Genomic DNA, 22805 nt, shown 5'->3' with positions numbered 1-22805 from the left:
CTGAAATAGTCACCGTTAACTCTCAAAGTAAGCACTCACTCCTCTGTCGAGGCTGGTTGGTATGTTGATTCGCCTCTGCCCCTTCTGGCTATTAGGGGGACGTCAGGCTGAGGACTCGGGAAGCACTGCTGGGCCAATTTCTATGTGAGGCAGCGGGGGCACAGTATGTGGTCCAGTGGATGGACCTTGAGAAACTACTTGTTTCCCAATTTCCCCATGTGCAGATCTGAGATGATAATATTAATGAAAAAACCTCTCTGGTTCACACAGCCATTTCCAGTGCTATATGTGTTAACAGCAAGTACTTAGAACAGTGCCTGGCACACAGAAGGTGCTCAGTCAGGCTGAGCAAGGGTGATGATGGCAAGAGGAATGAGGAAGATCCCTGCCCTTAAGGAGCTCACGTAGCCCGGTCGCCTTGTCCCGCAGAGCTACCAGCTGGGATGGGCACTATCCTTGTTGGTTAACACTTCAGCAAGAGGGAAATACGGGACTCAGTTCCTTTGTGTTCTAGTCTCTCTGCTCCCTCAGGTGCCTCATTCCAACTGAAACTGTGTCGTATGATATTGGAAAGGAATAGTATGGCTGCTTGGGGGTTTAAGAATTCATATAACGCACTCAGCCGGAGAAAACAGTTTAGAATTCACATCTTCCACCAGGCACAAACTTTTCCCACCCCAGACATATGCACGTATCCATGTTTACTAATGGGGATGGAAGGAGGGGAGGGAGCTCTGTTTCGGTATGAAAAGAACTAAAAATAAAAACCAACCAAATCAAAAACCAGGACAAAGTTCATGGTCTCTCCATTTCTCTTTAATACTGAACAGTAGTCTTTATACAGTTGTAACATGATTTCAAGAGTAGAAGTAAGAAACATTACTGATAAACTTAAGGGTGCAAAAATATCACTTTTAAGGATGGCTAGTTGAGGCTTTTTTAAACACAAGTTTTTGGGGTTTTTTTAAGTTTTCAAGTTTATAGTGTCATCAACATTTGTTTAATGTCAGGATTACAATGAAGGCCATGAAGCTGTTTCATTTTACAGGGGTGGTTTACTGTAGCCTAAATTCCACGATGCAGAAGCAGTGGTTCGCACACTTGACCGTGCATCAAATCCCCTGGAGGGCTTGTTAAACAGCCCACTCACCCCACCCCAGTCTGTGAGTCTGGGGCGGGGCTCGCGAATCTGCATTTCTAGCAAGTTACCAGGGGATGCCGCCGCCGCTGACGGTCCCACACCACACTTGGAGACCCACTGCATACAGGAAGCAAGCTCTACCCACAGCGGGGCTGTGAACTGCTGGCACCAGGGCTCTGGCACCGTTCTCGTGTTGGGTGCGGGGAGAGCACCATCTGGAAATCACCACGGCGTTTTGCATTTCTAATCCTTGATCTCACTTCTTTTGTTTGTACCTTCTAGTTAATTAAAAATAAAACGCCGTAAGGTTATTTATCCTTGAAAGGAAAAAACAATCGTTTAGTCCTGCTGAGCACTGCCACGTATTACACACTCTGTTTTTAATTACATTAATTTTTTATTACAAATGAGCCGGTGAAAGCTTACTTCCACTTACAAAAACCAAATCCATCATCATTTACAGCTTGCTTTCTTTGGCCCTTTCCGGGTTTCCAGCCCACCCCCCAACCCTGCGCGTTCTCCCAGCCTGGGTCAGCCAGGACGTCATAGCATGGCACGTAGAGCAGTTCCAGTAACTTATTAGTGGGACACCTGCCTGGCCTCTCCTCACCTCGCACAGACAACAGGGCACAGACGCACTATCTACCTGAGGATTAGGACGGCTGTCTCTCCCAGAACCGACTAACTGTGGCATCACAATTCCCATTCAGTAGCAGGGTCTCAGCCAGAACCTACTTTCTGCAGAGCAGGAAAGAACCGTCCTGAACTCGGTCCCACCCCGGGGCTGACAGAAAGCCGGGCTGGAGTGGAGTGCTGGGCTGCCTCCAGGGAACAGGCTCAAGAGCTCCGGTCAGCAGACAGCAAAGCCAGGTGGTCTTATTTCTAACACCCCTGGATAATCAAGTGGCTTCCGGGTTTGATAACGCATAACCTTTAAAACAAAAAAAAAAAGGTAAAATATACTTTCTCACAAAGCGTCTGGCTGCAGCTGGCAAACCGGGACCATGAAATGTTCATGTGAAACCCCGGCAGTAGGGCAGGTGATCGCACAATCCCAGTCTAAGCACAGCTCCCATCTGCACGGCCTCGGGGAAGGGCATTTCTGGACAAAGGTCACATCAGAAGGAAGACAGCGCCAACACATTAGCTTATGTCGGAGGGAAACCAAGTTCTTTTTCTTTTATCCTCACCTCCCCAAGCTTCTGTCCTAGTAAAGAGACTTATAATATCATAAAGCAAAGAACTTTCAGCGCATGGAGATCGCAGCAACGTGACCAGAGCGCCAGTGGTTGTCCAAAAGCAAAAGACATCAAGTGGCTGGGCTGAGGCGGGAGCGTGACAAGCCACTACCAGACTACGTCATGTCACTGAGGTCAGCTTGGTCCAGATGGGGTGCAGGCTCCCCGGTGCCAAGTCTGCACTGCAACCCACCCAGTGACTCCCATGTCTGCTGCGGGAGCTGAAAGTGTTTCAACTCTGAAACAAGAGGACTACTGAGCTAAGTGACCATAAGTCCTTCTGAGGCTACCGTCAGGGATGCTAACACCCCAGAAGTCCGCTAGCTTGGAGCTTCGGGCCCAGCCTGGGGGACCCGGCACCCGGCTTCGGTCTCCAGGTTCACAACAGTGCCATCCTAGGCTCTGAAGGGCTGTCCTTGCTACTAAGAACTCTCCTGGGGTTCTGGACGCGACAGCAGCCTCCCTGTGAGCGTTATCAGGCAGCCATGGTGGGACGGCACCCATGTTTTATAGACAACAGACTGACACGGGCCTTGCAAGACAGGAGCTCCTTGTTTGCAGCACAAGCATATTCTGTGAAGGATGGGAGCTGGGCAGGACAGAGTCTTACCTCCTCCTGCCAGGGCAGCCCAGGGGCTGAGCTGCCCCTCGAGCAGGGCCCTGGAGGAAGAGGCCGCTGCGCCTGACGGCCCCTCGGGGCCCTGTCCTCGTGTCCCGACTGTGGTCGGGGACAGCGCCACCTGACTGCAGGGCTGAGGACCCTTTGGCTTCACCTTCTCTCTGCTCTTGATGGACAAAGAACAGTCTTCAAAAAGAAAAAAAAAATCTTAAAAAACCTGGGAGTGGAAGAAATGCCAACGAGAGTTAGACGAAGAGGGAGCACTGACAGTAGTGCGTTCCGTGTTTTAGAACTTCAGCTTTCCAGACAGTCCGAATTTTGTTTTGTTTACAAATTTGTCCTGTGTACAAGGTAACGCCAAATGGTCGAAATTCCAGAGTGGGAAAACAACAACTATTTATCAGTTGGTTTGAGATCTTCAAATGCTATGCGTTCTCTAGAAAGGTGGTAATGGTCTCACTTGACAGGGAAATTACCAAAAGGAAGATCTTGGCTCTGCCACCTTCACTTACAGAAGGTAAAACACTTAGCGGAGACAGATTTCTGCTGGAGTTAAGACTACATTTTTCTTCGCAGCCCTTAATCTCACGAGGTGAGAAGGAGTGGAAGTTGCCAAGTTGTTGGCTACCAGACCCATCAGTCTGTTTAACTCTGGCTAAAAGCAGAGAATAATGGGCAAGTTACCAAGTTTCTCCCCCGACTCTGGCGTGAAGATCCTCATGTAACATACATGCTGCGACTTCCAATTGCCACACGGTAGCGGCACACAGAGCGCATTGTGATTCTTCACAGTTCTCACAAAGACAAGATCAAAAATCAGGACGAAAAACTAAAGGTATTTCGCTTTTCCAGCTGGAGTCCCACCCTGGCAAATGTTCTCCATGGTTCATTACCCCATTCTACACCCCACCTCACCAAACCAGTGGAGGAGAAATGCTCTTCCAAGAGACAGAAGTCAAGCTCTTTCTGTTTGTTATCTGTCATATTCTGCCAGTTTTTTAGCAATGACAAGTACAGCACGAAGTACAGAGGCTGAAGGAGAGAGAAAGCCCCACGGCTACAGGAAGTGCCTCTAAGCCTAGTAGGGGTGTTGCGGGCATCCACTCCGGCCCCCCCCCCCAGTCCACCACTCAGGGTCAGGGGACCACTTGCAAGGACCCCAAAGCATCAGGATCACTGATGAGGAAACCTAAGCCCCTGGCATGCTCTCTGCCAGTCTGGAGTCTGACTGGGCGGTGGGCATGGTCTTCAAGTGAACACTGGTCTGTAGTGACTGCTCAGTCCTGGTACAACAGGGTGGGTCCCAGGATCAGGTCACGTAGGCCGGAGGTTACATCTCGGGCCAAGCGGCTCTGACAAACACATGAAGAGGCGGCCTATCGGAGAACGGCTCCTCCGAGGCCAGAAAGAGCAGTGGCCCTACAGGGAGAATGCCGTAGTGACGGGACTTTAAGCAATTTTTCTTTCTAAACAGATTCCTCTTCGGCTTTAGCCCAGTCTGGTCTACAACAGCCACTGTTTAGCAAATACCTTAAATCAGCGAGCCTGCCGACTCTAAATAGCCCCACACATTTAGTGGTTAAGCCTCGGCGTCACAGAACTTGGTCCCTGAAGCCTGGGGAGAAGCTTACTCACTCATGACCAGCGTGTTCCCAACAGGCCCCACTGACACACGTCAGTTTCGAGGGGCACAGTAAACTGGTAACACCCAGATAATGGCATGGCGTTTAAACAGGGCAACCCTGTAATTCATCAAGAAGCCGGCTGCTTCGTGTCACGTGGAAAGTGGGGATTACAGTACTGAGACAAGGTCCACATGGATATTTAAAAAGACGTGTACATTTTAATGCAAATCTAAGGACCAGCCCTGTCCTCAGTTTGTAGAAGGCTATCTTAACAAAGTCTCAAAACTCTGTAAAACAAATAATCTAGTATCCTACACCTGAAGCCCTTTGTAATAATCACTTTTCTAATTTGAAAAGAAATAACTTATATGTCACATAGAGTTGAGTGTAAACGTGGATGTCAATCACCCTTTTAGTTTTATAAACCTGCTTTTAGCTTTCATCAACAGGCAGATTTCCTTACCTACCATGATATAATACCCTTCTTTAAAAACCTGTTACAAATATTTATTAAAAAGTGCAATTCAAAGGTTAGCTAGGCAAGTACATCATTACAAACCACACACACACACACACACACAGAAAACAAAAGCCCAACACAAACAAACGATACAAACAAAACAAGAAAAAAAAGCGTGCTGAGGAGTGGGCCCCAAGAGATGGGGAGCTGGAAGTCAAAGCTAGAACTCTACCCAGATGTTGCTGTGCTTCCCAAGTGCAAAAAAGATAGTGAGGAGAGACCTGCAGCCTCCACTGCCAAGTGCTGGCTCTGGGCGCAGCTGCTACTTCAATATTAGGTTTTCATCAGGGAGGTTATAAAAATATCCTATATACATGTGTACACGGGAGGCATTTTAAAAGTCATCAGAAGCGTGAAGGGTACAGTGTCTCAGCAGTTTCAGCTACTAAAACCCAACTGAAGTGTCTGTCATTTAAATTTCGATTGGCTCAGTTATTTGAATGGATGATAAAATTGAACTGTCATCTCAGGGAAAAAGGAACCAAGTTCACCTACCCATCCTTGCAATCACTCACAGGGTAAGAAAAATCTGGTCCAGAACTAGCCTTCTTGACATTATAGTTTCTGAGTAAATGTAATTAACGTGCTGCCCCCGCCCCCCCCCCAGCCCCCAAGGCAGAGTGCTGCAGGAATAAAATAACTGCCGATGACACCACCTCGGGATCTCAGTCTACTCACGTGAGCTGCTCATCTAAGGGTCACTCTAGAAATGCAACTTGCACCTCTAGGGAGGAGGCTGTAGGATAGCGACATGAATCCAGCAAGGGCCTGACCCTGGTGACCTCACCCGCCCTCTCCAGCTGTGTCCTGCTGCCCTGTCCTCCCTTCCATTCAAGCCACAAGTTGCCAGCACCCCCAAAGCCCAGTGCTTTTCATTCTTTTCCATTGGTTATTCCTACCACAAAAAACTGTGCTCGGGGAAGCACTTTCACCCTAGCACTTATCCCTGAAAAACCAGTCACTGCATCTTCTGTCACAAAGTACTTCCGAGCCCTCTGTCCCCACTAACCGCCAGCTTTCAGGGGCAAAGGGACGCTGCCGCGACAGGATGTGAAACCCACCCAGGGGCCCACATCCCCGATGGATGCCCCTGGATGGGCCAGCGCGTGCTGTCTGGCGGGGGAAGGGTCTGAGCCGGGGGTGGGGGGCAGGAGGAGCTGCCAAGACGGATGGAATGAGCAACAGCCAACACAAGCCGAGTCTGCGAATTTTTCTGGCTTCCTCGAAGGCCCTCCAGGGGGAGCGAGGTCCAGGGGGGCAAAGCAGGGCCCGCTGTCCTCGGATCCAGGCCAGGGGGCACCAGGAGTGTGCAGTCGTCGACTTCCTCTTCCCGCCGGCCCTCCCCAAGCTGGGCTGAAGGACCTGATCTCCATGGTGGGGTCACAGAGAGAAAAGTCAGCGCAGGCTGTGTTTCCAGGCGAGGGACGCGAGGGGCGGGCACACCGTGCGCTGCTTCTCCCTCTCCCCTCAGGTTCCTGTGCAGGAGGAAGCGAGCCGGGGGCCACGCTGTCACAGCACTAAGAAGAGGATGAGCACGACCAGGAGGACCACGAAGAGGACAGCGATGGCACACCACTGGCGCCGATCTGGAAGGCAGGACACGAGGGTCAGCTCTCCCGGGACTCGACGTCCCCCAAGATACAGTGACAGGAAACTTAAGGCAACACCTGGATGCAGACAGAATGGGCAGAGGCCCTGAACCTGCGCGGGCACCTGGACTCTTACTGCTGCTCTGAACCTGCCCGGGCACCTGGACTCTTACCGCTGCTCTTCCTGGCCTGCACTGCACGTGCATTCACAACCCTGCCCGTCCCCTGAAAGCCAGCCTTGTAACAAGTACCTGCTTTGTGTCTCAAGTCTCTAATTAAAATCTATGGATCACAGTTCTCTTCTGGCAGTTACCACATCCCTGGAAAAGATGTTGGCATTGGTATTACAGATCAAAGCTCGTCAGCTTTAATCTCCCACCAAAATCAAATCATTTAAACAGTAATCATGTTCTTTTCTTAATGAGCACAATGGAAGGATAGAAAGGAGATGAAAGCTACTGCTGGTCACTTCAGGAAACAACGAGCTGAAAAAGCAAGCTGCAGTGATCACGGGGTGATGAACTTCACACCACCCCTGGGCACGGAAGATCACTTAACCAGTAACTGTGTTGAAGTAACTGACACAGCTTATCTATAAGTAAAAGTGGAATGTCTTTTCTGAAGCTTTCTGCCCTACTCACAATTTAGAACAGGTGCAGTAAACAAAGTAGCCAGAATCCATCTAAATGGCTGAGAGCAAGGAGGCCCCGAGGGACAGAAGGGCCCACACAGGCTCCCGCCCACAATCCTGACTGCGTCCCCCTAACTCTCAGGGCTGCTGGGAAAACTACACAACACGAATACCCTTGCACCCTCTGCGGGCCCACAGTCGGGGCACAGGATGCTGTCTGTCGTCAGGACGCACCCTTCACTTGGGCAGATGTAGGAAGAGCAAGCCTCTCCACAGAGAAGCCCTGCTGTTTTGCACAAAGGGTCAGGCTGAGATAAAGCCTGTGACAATGCAGCTCAACTGCTGGAAGTAAGAGTTCCATTTAAGTAGAAATATAAAGGTACATACACTGATTCACCAAAAGTTTATTTGAAAGCCTGCAGATTTTCGCACACCAGAGCTACTGAGAATCACATTATAAAAAGGTCTGAATCTAAGAAAATACACTGCAGAACTCTCCACAAAGCAATGCGCCAAGTCCACAAAACATGTACTTCAGTTACTTAAATGCCACGGACAGCAAAGTCTTAGAACCGGCCAAGAGAAGTGCTACCAAACAGTAGTGAGTAAAGCAAGTACCTTCCTAGTGGCTCATCCTGCTCTCCATCACACATGCCAGAAACTCACTTAGTAACTGGGGATTAGGGTCAAGACCTCAAGTCCATCTGTTCCTTTTCTGAAACAAGACTAGTCCAAAAGGTGTGGGGAAGCAGAGCTGGCCTTTAAGAGTAATAGATAATAGATTATGGTATTAAAAGATAATAGTATTAATCTGTTTAACTATCACTTCAGTGGTCCAGAAAACTCAAGTACCTAGCATTCTTTCATCTATTTTAAAATGTTTATGACAATTTAAAAGCCCTCTCATTAAAATGATTAGTCTATATTCTAGGATGATACAGTCAAGGTAAATGCTTCCTAACAAGGCATCCTGCCATCTCAGACCTGGATTTCCAATACTGAACCAGCTTCCCGTCAGCCTCTACCCAACCCTCCTCCCACCTCCACTCACTTTCTCTTCTGCAACTGAACTAAATAGGGGTTTTCATCAAGGAGGACAGCCATCACACAAGCTAGCACAACCCAGGAATGCTCTTTTAAATGCACTTTCCTCTGAAGTGTTAAGTTGCTTCTAGGAAGCACGAACTGGGCAACCCCTAGCTGTTACCCTAGCAGACTTACCCCCAGAAGGGGTGGGTACTAACCACAAGGGCTCTTGTGACCTCAAGTCACAAAACCAGCTTTTTGCAAGCTCAGGACCTGCCTCAAAAAGTCAGGGGGAAAAAGGGGACTCCACAGGTTTTTCCCCCTCCCAATATAGTCTCTTCCCCTAAAGAGAAAAGATGAACAACAGAATTTGGGAAAGTGAGGGGAAGAAAACCTTGGTATCCACACAAAAGAATATACTTTTTGAGGGCAGGAGATTGACAAGATTAGTCTCTCTTGGGTCATTCAAAATAGTAAGCATGGCGTCTTGGGTGATTTCTGCCCAGGAAGCAGCCAGCACTGGGCGGGGGGGGAGGTCTCGCCTCTGCAGGGCTGTGGAGCGTGGGCGTTTAGTTACTGCCTAATCAAACTTCAGCGTGTCTTGACACTCTTTATGCACAGGCTTGGTTGAAAAGCAGTGAACTTTCCTAAAAGTTATGGAGGAAAACAGAGACAAACACAAATTGCCTCGCTGTCAAATTGAAGCCAACACCGCCAAGTAGGAGGCCCCGAGCAATTCTCTGGGGAGCAAACAGAGATTAAAATGAGCCCCACAGGCAAGCTGTCCAAACCTAAGGGCCTTTCAGGCTAAAGGCTCTGTTTCCTGGCTCTCTTTCTTAGACAAACATAACTGAAGTTCTTACTTTGCTCCCCAAACTTTTCTTCTGGGAGCAAGTAGGAGAAGGCATAAGCAGGCCTAGTGCTATTCATACACACGGAAACACTTATCACAATGCAAGTACTTTTCTAAATTATTCATACCCAGAATGCTGGGGACAAGGACACAGTGCATCTTTGTTCCGCTGCTCTTCTCCAAACAAAACTGGTGCTGAAGTAGCTACTTGACTTTGCGACTAATACATAAACTAGTGAGAGATCTGGTTGAAATTGGTTATATAATACTTCAGTAAAACGCTTTTTTTTTTTTTTTTAAAGAGGGGTCGGGTGGAAGAGGAGAGAACAGAGGGAAGCAGGAGAGGACTTTGCAAACCTCCCTCTAGGTGTGTGGAAGATGAACTAAGCTGGTGCCTGCCGCAGGCAATGAAGAGCCTGCTAGAAGCATGAAGATTTTGCCCCTGGAGAGAATGAAGGAAACCGGGAAGCTAGGAGCTTCCCTTTGTCTTGAATATAACAGGTCCTTTGCCCCCAGGGCCATCTTCCACCTGTCTTATCCTTTATTTTTTTTCAAACAAACATTTACTATGTACTAATACATGAGAGACACCCTTAAACGCTTGTACACTAATTATTATTTCATTTAATCCTCACAATGACCTTGAAGAATGTCTCAGTTCCTCCCTTCACCCGGAGACTCCCACAAATAAAGGGAAAAAAAGATACTGGATTTTCTTTTGACTTAAAAAGGTACTATTTCTCATATAATAGGGAAGATGGGTTGTAGTAACAAAAAGAATAGTCACTGGAAAACATCTTCCTACACAGTAACTAATTTGAAAAATGTTGCTTCTTTATCTCCAGCCTGGTGCAAATTTGCTGGAATAGTTTACTACAAATTTAAATAAAAACAGTTTAAATGAGATCTGCAAGGCCATCTTATTCTGAAATGGTAGAGGTTTTTCTTTCGGTGAAAAGTCAGTCCAGGAGAAACAGTAACTGGCTCTTAATTACTGTTTTAAAATGAATTCCCTATTTTGGCAAGGAAATAGGAAAAAAAAAGGAAGGATTTTGTAATTGTAAAGGAAGTTACTCCACCAGAAGGAACGTCATCCGACACCATCAGCCTTGCACGGTGCGGACCACAAAGGCACTTCCCAGGTGAAGGCCACGAGCAGGAGACAAAGCCCGTGCGTGCTGGTCTCCTACTCTCTGACCCCAAAGCATGAGAAAAATGTGCCAGAGGAAAGGGATCTGAATGGGCACACCTGTGAGAGACCCCCTAGACTGTGTCTCTAGAATTTAGTAAGAATTCTCGAGCTTAAAAGCGCATACATACCACTGGTCATGTGAGATACTTTTGCAAGTTTCTTCATCACATTGTCCAGCCGAGACTGAGTGCTCTCCAACTCGTGAGAGAAATCATCCAACATACTAGAAAGACAAGCAGACGCAGGAGGCAGCTGGTCAGCACAGTCTCCAGATACACTGGCCATGGATCCGGGCCTCAGTTTTAGCAAACGTCGAACAGGCAATGTTGGGGTCAAGCCCCCAGTCTTTTATCCTTAGGACAAGGTATGTTTTTGATTTCAGAACTTTGGAAATTTAAAGAAGTAGTAAATTACATACACTGTGTATTAGCCAAGACCCCAGCAGGGTCTGGGACAGTCCCCATAATCAAACACACAAGTTACTATTTCTGCAAAGAAAACTATGAGGAGTCATAGCTGCAGTCAGTTCAGGTTAGGTTTTTCTGTAACATGAGTTTGCTGAAAAATTTTTTTTAATTTTGAATTTTTTAGAGCTTTCTAGATTTCAGAATTGCAGACAAGGCCAGTGTGGACCTGACCATACAATAATACAAACTCAGCAGCAGTGCAGTGTAGCAGAAAGAACGCGGTGTGAAGCCAGACAACCAGGCTTTGCCACTTGCTTCCTTGGACAAGGGACCCTGTTTGCTTATCTGTAAAATGGGGCAATCCTATCAGCGCAGCTTCCCTGCCAGGGTTCCTGTCATACACAAAGCACTTTACAGCAGTGTGAGTTAAGAAATACACTTTGATCAAATAAGCAGCACCTCCTTTAAGGCACCCTGTGCTTTAGCATAAAGCTGGCGGCCTCAGGGCTGAGTTCCTGACAGTGTGTGCACCTCATCTACACCCACAGAGGACAAGCTCACACTGGTTGCTGTCCAAGGTGCAGGTGGGAAAGAAGACACCAAAATACTTATACCAACGGTGTTTAATTTCATAAATTACTAAGCATTCCAGACTTTTCAACTTAAGATTAATATGTGATTATCCTGAGGCTGGAACGTGACACACCAATTAGCACCGGCGGGCTTATTAACCACGCTTTATTCCCCTGGCAGCATCAAGGGCAGCTAGAACTACTGGTCTTGGGCTGTGCCCACATGAGGCACCTGAGAGCCCTGCAGGATTCCGGCAACCAACTCCTCATTAAGTCAATCATTAAATAAACTCCATGTTGACAACTAAATAAACAAGCCTTTGTCCCTTACCTGAATTTTCAAATTAAAACATTTGTTGCTCATTTTAGATCCTGGTAGCACCTGGGCCCTGCAGCTGGCAGACCTATCCGGGCAGGGCCAAATGCTGAGCTACTTTTCTTACTGAAGACAAAAATGGGTAAGTCATCCAACCTCCAGCCCAAGTACACCCACTAACCACCCACTAACCAAGTTTCTAGCCCAGCTCCAACTAACTCAGCGCTGTCCAAAAGAAATACAATGTGAGTCACATATGCCGCTTAATATTTTTTAGTAGCCACATTAAAAGGGGGGGGGGAATTAATTTTAACGACCTATTTAGCCCAATATACCTAAAAATTATCATTCTGACATGTAATTTTACATTTTATTCATACTAAGTCTTCAGAATCTGGTATGCATTTACGCTTAGGGCCCTTCTCAGTTCAGACTGGCCACATTTCAAGTACTTGATGGCTGGTGGCTATTGTACTGGACAGCAGAGGTCTAAGTCCAAGACCCATGTTTTTTCCTTTTAATTTACTTACTATTTTTATTAGAGTTATACACATACACGGTTTGTAGAGCTAAACAGACCTACAAGGCCTCTTATAAAAAAACACAGCTGTCTCGCATCCCCGAGGGCCACTGCTTTCAGCCCCTCGCACTGTTCTCTCGGTGCTTTTTCTCCAGTTTTTGAAGCTACACGCTGGCACCTCAGTATCCCGACCCTGCTGACTCCGCACAATGAAAAGCTAGGGCTTGGCCCTCCTCCCATTCCATACCCCACATCAGCATCCTTCCCACTTCTCTTGCCCCTTCCTTCCTTCCAATATAACTGGGTCACAGTTTGATAAGGTCAACATTCAGGGTTTACACTATCATAAGTGAGGAAACGCTCCTCTCCCAGCTCGGGGGTTTGGGGCATGAATCACACCGCTCCTTGGCTCTCCCCTCTGGCTAGCCGAAGATTGGGCTTTCTCAGGTCTGTTGAGTCAGTAACCATTCATCTATTTTGCAGTATCTAAAATGTAAAGGTCATTGCTTCTTATTCCAAGCTCTATGTCCCCATAGATTTTATGCCGTTAAAAAAAAATTCCTGGGCTTCCCTGGTGGCTCAGTGGTTGAGAGTCTGCACGGGTTTGTGCCCCGGTCTGGGAGGATCCCACACGCCACGGAGCGGCTGGGCCCGTGAGCCATGGCCACTGAGCCTGCGCGTCCGGAGCCTGTGCTCCGCAACGGGAGAGGCCACAGCAGCGAGAGGCCCGTGTGCGCCAAAAAAAAAAAAATTCCCTCTGTTCCTGTTCTAGTGGACTTTAGAGAAAAAGCAGAGATAAGAGGTTGTGTTCAGTTCACCATCTGTAACCAGAAGTCTGCCAGGCTCTACCTCTACCCAACCAGGGAAACTGCTCAAGTAATTCGTCCTTTCCCATCCCCACAATACATTTGAGGGTAAGAATGCATTTTAGACAAATTAAACTGCATGCCTAGATTCTTATTCCGCCAGCTTCCGACCTGGTCTCCCTGCTTCCAGTCTTTTCCACCGTGGTTCATCATCTAAACCACAGAACGATGGGCTTCCCCCAAAACATAAACCTGACCACGGCATTACTAACACAACCTTCGCTGGGGCTGTGTTTCCCACTGCCCTTTGAATAAAAAGTCCGAACTCCTTAACATGGCTTCTAGGGCCTTCCCTGATCTGTTCTCTGCCTCCCTGACTTCACTTCTGCAACCTCCCTCTCAATCCCCATGCTCTAGACACACTAAACCTCTCTGTTCTGTGCACTTTTTCACCCTGAAATCGTCACAGGGCTCTTTCTTCCTTCCGGTAGGCCCTCCCCTCTCCCCCGCTTCTCCCACCCAGTCTCACCCCACCTGGCTACCTTCTACTCATCCTTCTGGTCCCAGTTAAACCTCTCTTCTCTTCTCAGGGACTTTAGACTGAGTCAGGTCTGCAGTTCAGGCTATTAGGGCCCTCAAGGCACCACGCATCCCCTACCGCGGTAGCCTAGCCCTCCACTTCTGTCATCACTTAACGACTTGCACCATTTATGCAACATCTGTTCCATCCAGTGACCAGTAAACTCTGATGGCAGGGACACTGTCTATTCTCTGGGCTCCTCTGTGGATACCCAGGGGCCTTCCAGTAGAACAAGATGCCCAATTTGAATTTGTAATGAATGAATCCATAACGTTGAACACAAAATCGAGGTAGGAGAGTTTCTGAAATATCCTAGTGGAACGATTATTTTTTTCAGAAAAGGTATTTGTGAAATGGTAAAGGTATTACATATATATGGTAGCATTTAAGAATGCTGTTTTTGGTGTCATACTTCAGGAGTGCACAAAGAGATTGTTCTTAAGGAAAAACAAGTCCAGTTATATTTTCTTGCGTTTTCTTCTTTTTCTTTTTGTGGGGGAAGAATTTTTTATCAGTTGGAATTAAATTGATACTTTTTTCCCCATAAAATTAAAATTAAAGATACAGAGCAGAAAGTCCAGTTGAATGTAGTGGGAGAGGCATGGGATGTTAAGTTAGCCCGTGTCCTATCCTCTTTGGGACAAAAATCTCCACAGAGCTTACACAGCCGTATCAGTTTCACATTCCCATTCACAACAATACTTCAAATACCTGTTTGGAGGAATTTGTTCCTGTTTTTGCAGGTGTTTAAAAATGTTAATAACTTTGCCTAAACCCTGTTGAAAATTGTATCTGACAGATTCGCTTCTTTTGGAGAGGCCATTCTGTGAAACAGAATAAAGATGCAGCTATAAGCAAAATAGCTTTTGGTTTTACTAGCCATGTAACTGTCAGGCTCTTTACGGGTCCTTAAGACGGCTTTTCCCGCCATTTCTCTGCGGCAAGAGGGGCATCTCGGTACTCACACTGCCTGCTCCTCCAGCTCCCCTCCGATGCGCTGGGACATGTTCTTCAGCACCCCGATGCTGCCAGAGACCAGCTCCAACTGCTCATCCTGCTGTTCCACGATCAGCTGGTGCCAGAGAAATGGGAAATCAGCAATTAAAATCCATCTTACCTGGTTCCAAGCCCAGCACTCTAGCAGCTGCTAGCTTCCTTGCCAACTCGGGACAATTCACATTCAGAAGCAAAGCCCAGAAATCAAAGGACCAGACCGTTGCCTCGGAGAACACGCTGCTCAAAAGGCTGGGTTGTAAAGCTACTGATCTCCCCTGCTGATCCAGCTTGTGAGCAGTCAGCGGGGCTTGAAACCACCCAGAGAGATTTACCCTGGTTGGCTGAAGTCCAGCAAGGGACAGACAATGGCCGAAAGCACCTGTGCAGTGACCACAGACACATGGGGACGCTTGGGAAGAGGAAGCCCGCTGCCAGGGTCAAGGTCTCAATCAGCAACAGCCGGCCACAGCTTAACTACAAGAGAAAGTCTGGCAGATCTCTAGATGTGGAAAAACTACGCACACAGAGTCCTTTGCTCCCTCCTCAAGGACAACTAGAGGAGGCTCTGTGACAGCAAGCAGACAACTTCAGAGCCATAGTTACTTTTAACTGTGTTGTAGTCGCCTTTTTATTAAAAAAAAAAAGTGTGCTTGGTTAATAGCAATGTAAGTAGACAAATGGTTAAACAGACGTGCTAATAGAAGAAGAACAAAAGAACACATAACCTACATTGAATATATAAAACACAGTATTCAAGAACCAGTAGTTTTGATGGATAGATAATCCTCAAATCCCCAGATACTTTATTATTAGCTTCCTTTTATTAATACAACTACATATCAAAAGCAACAATACAAGTGTAATCAACCTCACTTTCCTTCTACCCCTTAACCTCCACCAAAGCAATCATTTTTATATATAATGGAACCAAAAATTTCAATGAAAAAACAAGGACTGAATTTTTCTCGAAGTGCCTTTGTTGAAATGAACAAAAAGCCCAGCACAGAAGTGGAGGCTGGGGAAGAGGCTGCTGTGTTTTTAAATCAATGGCCTCCTCTGTCAGTTTCGGGTGTCTGGTCTGCTTGTCCTAAGAAATCTAATCAAGATTGGTTCTCTGGAAACTGTCATGCTCTGAAGGACGTTTTAAACAGCCTTTCTATATGCAATCATCACACAGGTAGACTCAGGCAGCTGCAGGGCGAGCTCTGGTCCATCCTGCCTGTCAAGCCCCCCGGGGTGGCAGAGGAGCGGGGAGGGAGGTACCTGGCCTCCCACCTCCCTGTGCTTGGCTGGTGGTTCTCAGGTACCTGCTGCTGTGCCTGTTGCTCCTCGATGAAATGGGAATTGGCCAACTGGAGCTCCCGGTCAAGGCGCCCATATTTATCCATCGTTCCAGTGCTCCAGTTCTGTCCGCCACTGTCTCCTAGCAGGGCCTGTGAGAGTGGGGCAGGGGGCAGCAGGGCAGAAGAAACAAACCATTACTATCTCTGAACAAATACCCCATCACCATGATACAAAGATTTCTCCCAGTGCTCATAAGCTGGCCTCCCTGGGGTCAGCCTTTTATGTAGTGGTGTAGGGTAGTGCCTGTGGGGTACAATTTAAGGAATGCCGGGAAGGGTACTCTCTATTTCCAAGCTCTCCCAACGGGACTCACAAATGGGCTCTGTCCCATTAAAATGCCAATAAGTGTCAACTTGAAATCAACAAACACCCATCTGTGTACTGCTTTGTGGATCTAAAGGCACTTGGTTTCTGTGGGCCAGCTCTTCCTAGCACCCTTGGAAGTTCACCAGAGACCTGTTGTAGGTTCTAGTCTAACTGATTCCAGACAGCTAGAGTCCTTTCTATTTAAGTATGACCCAGGGAAGTTTTGGTTTTTGGGAGGGGGGAGGAAAGCGTTCCCTAAAATGACAAGCAGCTAAGTCACAGCCCCTCACACACAGAAGGCGCAAGAACCATCAATGTGTATTCAATGTAACCCACAGATAAATCCCAATGCCCTTCAGGTGAACTAAAAGGCTGCAGGTTTCCCAGACAGAACTGGGGGTTGCTTCACCAGGCAGCACAGTCACAGCGGGTGCGTGACCCTGATGACCCAGGCAAGCGTTGGCCCTGAAGTCAGTTCTCGACCTGGGCCCCCAGATGCCAGGGTCAGGTTTCTCAGTGTGAATTTGAGGAAGTTTGTAGCCAGAAAAGGATAAGTTTGGGAATGTCTTCCTTCCTTGAAGAGGCCAGCCAGCAATGTGAGCTGGCCCTGCCTGGAATGCCCACAAGCCTTTCTGACTTGGCCAAAGTACTGCTCAAACCAGCCCTGCACAAAGAATCGGAAGACGCTGGCGAATAGGATTCTTCTTCCTTGAAGAGCTGTCAGATCTTCTCTCCAGGTACTTTTTAGCTCTGGAACTGTTAAAAGCCTACCTGACTACTTAGTTCTGTCTGAAAAGCCCTCCCATAGCCCCTCAATGTTGACATTAGCCTCACCTGACTTTCAGATGTGAATTCAGTCAAATGGCCACACCTGAGGCTAAGTTCAAGGAAGCTCAGGATGGTTCTGAGGCAGTTATGAGAAGAAAATCCGGAGGCCTGAGAGCTTCCAGCAGCCCAGGGTCTCAGTCAAGAGTCTGGATGGTAACTGTCTCTGGTATAAGGCAGACCCAAGGCTTTTTGGGGATGGCTCTGCTCCAAACTGGTTGCAGGGCTGTCAAGATTTCAAAGGTCCTGCTCGTTCTGATGCGAAGGCTCTAAGGACTCTATGGAGGATACTGGGGCCTAGTGATAATTTTTTCAAGGTCAGAGAAGGGCTACAGTGCATCATTAGGCTGTGGGCAGAGAACTGGAGCTCCCGGGGTCACAGTCAGGGCTATTTTTTCTAGCTTACCTATGGTCCACTCTTGGGTGGACATACGTCATGCGGCTAAGAGTCATCTGTGCTTTATTGTGAGGCAGTTTAGATCTCCTCAGTCTGACCCCCAGGAGTCTGCTTAGTGGGAAAGAAGATAGAGGGCCCGGAGCACCAAGGACCAGCCTGTGTGTAGGTGCCAGAGCAGGAGGTCCTGGCTAAGCAAGGAGCGCCTGGTGCTAGATGAAGACTCGAGGTGGACTGTGCCTGTGTGAGTGCTTAGAGAACCCTGGCCCCGCTTTTCCTGGAAACCCTGTGACTCGGAGACATTTTACTCACCGCCCAAAACAAAATTCCCAGCCATACTTGGAAAGGCTACGTATAAACACACATTTTACTTATTTATGTTAGTTTAAATATACTATCTAGGGAATAAAAATACAAATAGAAGTAATAGAGGATAGGTGTTACTATTCACTGTCGAACCTACTGATACTTCAGGTAACTGTCACTCAACTTCTGTAAGCTGAAGCAGAAACGAAAAGGGGACTCCAAAACTTGGCCAGCCTGCGGCCGTTCACTAGCTTCTCTTAAGAGTTAGTGCCAGACGGGATGGCTAGCTAATGGCTTTCCTAGCTGCACTGAGAAGAGCAAGGAGGGTAAATGGGAAGAAAAAAACAATGACTTGGAAAATGAGATGCAGGGAAAGGAAACAGGATTAAGTTAGGTGGTATTTAGAGAGTCCTCTCCCCTTTTCAAGCTTTTATAATACTTGTTTTCAAAATTAAGTGGGTCAAGAAACACCTACAGGTATAAAGTGAGCATTTACATCATAAACTACTGATTCCTAGTTAGTTAAAAATGCCGAGCTGGGCTTCCCTGGTGGCGCAGTGGTTGAGAGTCCGCCTGCCGATGCAGGGGACACGGGTTCGTGCCCCGGTCCGGGAAGATCCCACATGCCACGGAGCGGCTAGGCCCATGAGCCATGGCCGCTGAGCCTGCGCATCTGGAGCCTGTGCTCTGCAACGGGAGAGGCCACAGCAGTAAGAGGCCCGTGTACTGAAAAAAAAAAATGCCGAGCTGATTTCTTGAGTTAACAGTCTAATAAATTCAAGGACTGGGTCTCTTGTAGCTTTTATTTTTGATGTGTCAATATCTGGGCTTTGGTTTCTGAAATTAGGTTTCATAATTTATTTGTAATAACTTATAAAAACTGGACCTCACATCAAAAAAACAAAAGATACTTAAAATGGTGAAAGATTTAACACACATTAAATTAACACACATTTAAGTTTCCTCAAATGCTTTACATAAAATTTCAATCATTAAATGTCTAGTGAGTTCTATGCATAGGCAATGTAATAGCAGCTAGAAATAAAAAGAATAAAAAAAAAGAAAAAAGACCATGACACCATCCCTCCTAACTCACAAAGGAGCTTGAGGTCCAGCAGAGAAAGTAAGCAATTACAGCTCTTAACAGAGCGCCTGGCATACGGAATACGCGCAACAGGTGCAGAATAAATGGCCTGGAGCAAAGGCTCTAAGGTACGCAGAGGGTGCAACCGGAGCCCAGAGGAGGAAACCAGAGGGTGTGAGGGAGGGGAGCGGAGGCGAGGCTGCCTGCCAGCATCACTACGGGCTCAGCGCACAAGGTCTTCTGCCTGAATACATGATACACGAAGTCAGAATTTTTAAATTCCAAATATCTCTGTATTTTCTTTGATTGATACTGTATATTCTGACATTTACCCACCTGTCTATTTTTCCTTTCAGCTAATGCCTGCACAGATGAAGTTGACATCTGATCCTTCATGTCCTAATGAGATAAATAGAACACCAGAAAACAAATGAACATCCTTAAACAAAATCATGGTTAATATTTTGCACACTAGCAAAATATGCATAATTTATTATTAATTTTTAAACAAAAATACAGCATTCTTTGACTTCTATTTTCAGTCTCAAAAATAAAGGAAATAAAGAGAAGGACATGCCCTTAAAAAGAAGTAACCTGGATACTAAATTTAAATATGAGGAAAGAGAAAGTACTTCCTGGGTACCTACCATAGGCCGGAAACACTGTTAAACATGTACACATATGATCACTGACTTTCCACAATGCCCCTGTGAAGCTGGTATTACCTTCATTTTACAATTGAGGACACTAAGATCTAGAAAGACTAAGATACTTTCTCAAGGTCACATAGCCAGTAAATGGCAACCCTGAGGTATACAAACAAAAGCTGTGTTCAAGGGCTAGCATCTTTAAGTATAATACATGTAAAAAAAACCATGCACTTTATGATAAAGTATATTTACCATTACATGCCAGAGAATATTTTCAAATAGTGATAAACAGGTAACGTATTTTATTTGAGTTGCGTTCATGTGAAGTATAGACTATTTCTAACACCAGTATTTTCCAGAGTGGTATCAAAAATAATTTTGTATGCAAAGAAAAATGAATTACTTAATCTAAAAACACTTGGGGATTCCCTGGTGGTGCAGTGGTTAAGAATCCACCTGCCAATACAGGGGACACAGGTTCGAGCCCTGGTCCAGGAAGATCCCACATGCCACGGAGCAACTAAGCCCGAGTGCCACAACTACTGAACCTGCGCTCTAGAACCCGTGAGCCACAACTACCGAGCCCATGTGCCACAACTACTGAAGCTGTGTGCCGCAACTACTGAAGCTGTGTGCCTAGAGCCCATGCTCCACAACAAGAGAAGCCACCACAATGAGAAGCCCGCGCACCACAACGAAGAGTAGTCCCCGCTCACTGCGACTAGAGAAAGCCCGCGTGCAGCAACAAAGACCCAATGCAGCCAAAAATTTTAAAAATAAAACACTTTATTAAATATGAGCCATTTGCATCATATTTAACTACAACCCAATATACTTTAAAATAATTTCAGCTGAGTACATGATTATTATAATACAATTTTTCTTGAAAAAAAAAAAGGATGCCAAAATACTTTATAATTTCCTGTTGGCAAGTAGGCTATTTTAGAGGTGCAAATGTTGAAGTATTAGGCTTTAAAAAACTTCTTCCAAGACCCACGACAAGTGAATGGTAGATGAGACAGTGCCACAGCTTTCCGGATTCCTACTATGAGAAGTCTGAATGACAACCACCTTGCTGCAACCTTCAAACTGCCTGATCCCTCGCTCAGCAAATACCGACTGATGCCCAGCGTGTGCCAGAGCACAGCAGTGACGATACAGACAGTGTCCTTGCCTGACGGAGTTCACATCATGGTGGACAAGAGGCAAACAGCAGTCACACACACACTTCAACAGGATGACGTGCATTTGGGGAAGGAAGGGAGTCAACGGGGCTGAAATCCAGTGGGTGAACGCCACTTTAGAAAGATGGGGGTGACACTTGATCGAGACCTGAGGGCCGAGAATGAGCCCACCACAGAAAGAGCAAGGGCAGAGAATTCCAGGCAGAGGAAACAGCAAGCACAAAAGCCTGGAGGCAGGAAAGGCTCAATGCTTTAGCTTTTGAGAAGGAAGGCCCGATTGTCTGAAGGAGCCACTGTGTGCTGGGTGTCGGAGGGAGGATGTAAGACACGTCTGGCCAAAACACGCAGGGCCTTCAGGCTGCTTAGATTTTATTCCGAGGCAGTGGTTGGCAAACTTCTTCTGTAAAGGAGTAGATATTAAATATTCAGCCTTTGTCAGATTTTTTTTTTTTAACCACCCTTTAAAAAAGGTAAAACCATTCTTAGATCTCATAGGCCAGAGACTGCAGGCCCCTGCTCTAAGGCAATGGAAAGCCCCTAAAATATTTTGAGCAGGGCCATGGAGTATTCTGGTTCATGTTTTAAAAGATCACTTTGGTTATTCTGTGGGAAAAATGTTGGCAATTAAGCAAAGCAGAAGTAAAGAGATCATCTTACTGCCACACATTAAAGTACTGCCCACGATGGGAAAGGTGCCTCTAGGAACAAGTGCCCTGACGTTGGAGGCCTTCAACAAGAGGGTATGTGAGCCCTTGGAAATGACACTGGGCAAGTAGGGTGTCGTTCACCCACTGGATTTCTGAGGGTGCTCTACCTGGGGTCCAGCTGACCCATAAATTCTAAATTTTATCTGTTCACAAACCTCAAAAGAAAAAAAAAATTATATATATATATATATATAAGAAAGCCACCCACAGAAACTGAGAAAAATTTACTTAGTAAAAAAAGTATTCACCATAAAAATGGAGGTATTGGTACATTTAAAACAAGGGAAACTTAGTGATATAAGCCATGTTTCTTAAATGTTTGAGATCTACCTGAGTCAGTCACCTGAGGTGCTGTTAAAAATGCGGGTCCCTGGACCCCACCCAGCCCTACTAAGTCAGACTCTAAGGAACAGTTTAACAAGTCTCCCAGGTAAGAAACTGTTCGAGAAGCTTCGATCCCCACAAATTCTAGAAGCCTTCAAAGGAGACCATTATGCTGTTATCTCCTGGACTGCAGGATTCCTTTTCTAATTATCAATTAAATTGGAGTTTAAGATGATATTCTGATATTCAAACAATATGAATAGTACAATCCCATTTATTTAATATATATAAATAACTACACAAAGCAAATATCTGAATTGTTCACTGGTGGGATAATATATGCTTTTTTTAAATGCATTTAATACATTTTACAGTAGCCTTTTAAAAAATAATGAACATTACTTGCATAATAAAAATATCAGCCCACATGTATGGAAAAAGTGACTTTGAAGTTCCAGTTGAACTTTGAACACTGTCTGTAGAATGTGCTTTTGCTGTTAGAAGGTAGGACAGTGAGGGGGGCAGTAATGACTGTAAAAGCACACAAGGGGGCTTCTGGGGGGTGCTGGGAATGCTCTGGAATGCTTCTGGGTCTGCTTCCATGGTTGGGATCAGTTTATAAACTCTTTAAACTGTATATTTGGGGTGCATGCACTTTTCTGTACTATTATAACTTAATAAAAATGTTTAAAAGAAAACTACTGCTCTTGAACAATGGCTGGACGGTAAACTAGACCAACCCTTTGAAAATAAATTTGGCATTTTGCATTAAGAGCTTTGATATTTGTAACAAATATCCACTGCCTTGACCCAGTAATTCTAATAGGACTTATTTTAAGGAAATGATAGAAAATATAAACTGAAACAGATATGCAAAGATGTAAACTGCAGTGTTATTTACAATATGAAAGAAAAGTAGAAATAAGCATCATATCCAAACAAGGGAATAGTAACTTACGGTAAACCTATACACAATGTAATATCGTGCACTAGACTGTTACACTTAGAAAGAGTTCGGTGAACAGACAATTCACAGAAAAACACAAATGA

At 46.1% G+C, this 22805-nt stretch overlaps 3 protein-coding genes across 3 annotated transcripts in view; 2 read left to right on the top strand and 1 right to left on the bottom strand.

Annotated features, from left to right (window-relative positions):
- The window catches only part of KIAA1614 (KIAA1614 ortholog), a 54175-nt gene extending 44027 nt beyond the window's left edge, over window positions 1–10148 (top strand). Inside the window, exon 11 of the mRNA XM_049700377.1 lies at window positions 9545–10148. The gene's annotated coding sequence lies outside the window, so the exon portion shown is untranslated. The remainder of the gene's footprint in view (window positions 1–9544) is intronic.
- LOC125961647 (uncharacterized) overlaps window positions 1–22805 on the top strand; it is a 37593-nt gene that overhangs the window by 5355 nt on the left and 9433 nt on the right. The gene's annotated exons all lie outside the window — the stretch shown is intronic.
- STX6 (syntaxin 6) overlaps window positions 795–22805 on the bottom strand; it is a 45214-nt gene continuing 23203 nt past the window's right edge. Inside the window, exons 4-8 of the mRNA XM_033428214.2 lie at window positions 19227–19289; window positions 15939–16064; window positions 14601–14707; window positions 10563–10657; window positions 795–6729 (exon numbers count right to left, since the gene is read on the bottom strand). Coding sequence (XP_033284105.1) covers window positions 6653–6729; window positions 10563–10657; window positions 14601–14707; window positions 15939–16064; window positions 19227–19289 — 468 coding nt within the window. The 3' untranslated portion in view covers window positions 795–6652. The remainder of the gene's footprint in view (window positions 6730–10562; window positions 10658–14600; window positions 14708–15938; window positions 16065–19226; window positions 19290–22805) is intronic.

The sequence above is a fragment of the Orcinus orca genome, chromosome 1 (assembly GCF_937001465.1).
Source record: "Orcinus orca chromosome 1, mOrcOrc1.1, whole genome shotgun sequence".
NCBI classification, from domain to species: Eukaryota; Metazoa; Chordata; class Mammalia; order Artiodactyla; family Delphinidae; genus Orcinus; species Orcinus orca.
Note: the sequence above shows the minus strand (reverse complement) of the source record. Positions and strands in the feature narration are given on the sequence as shown.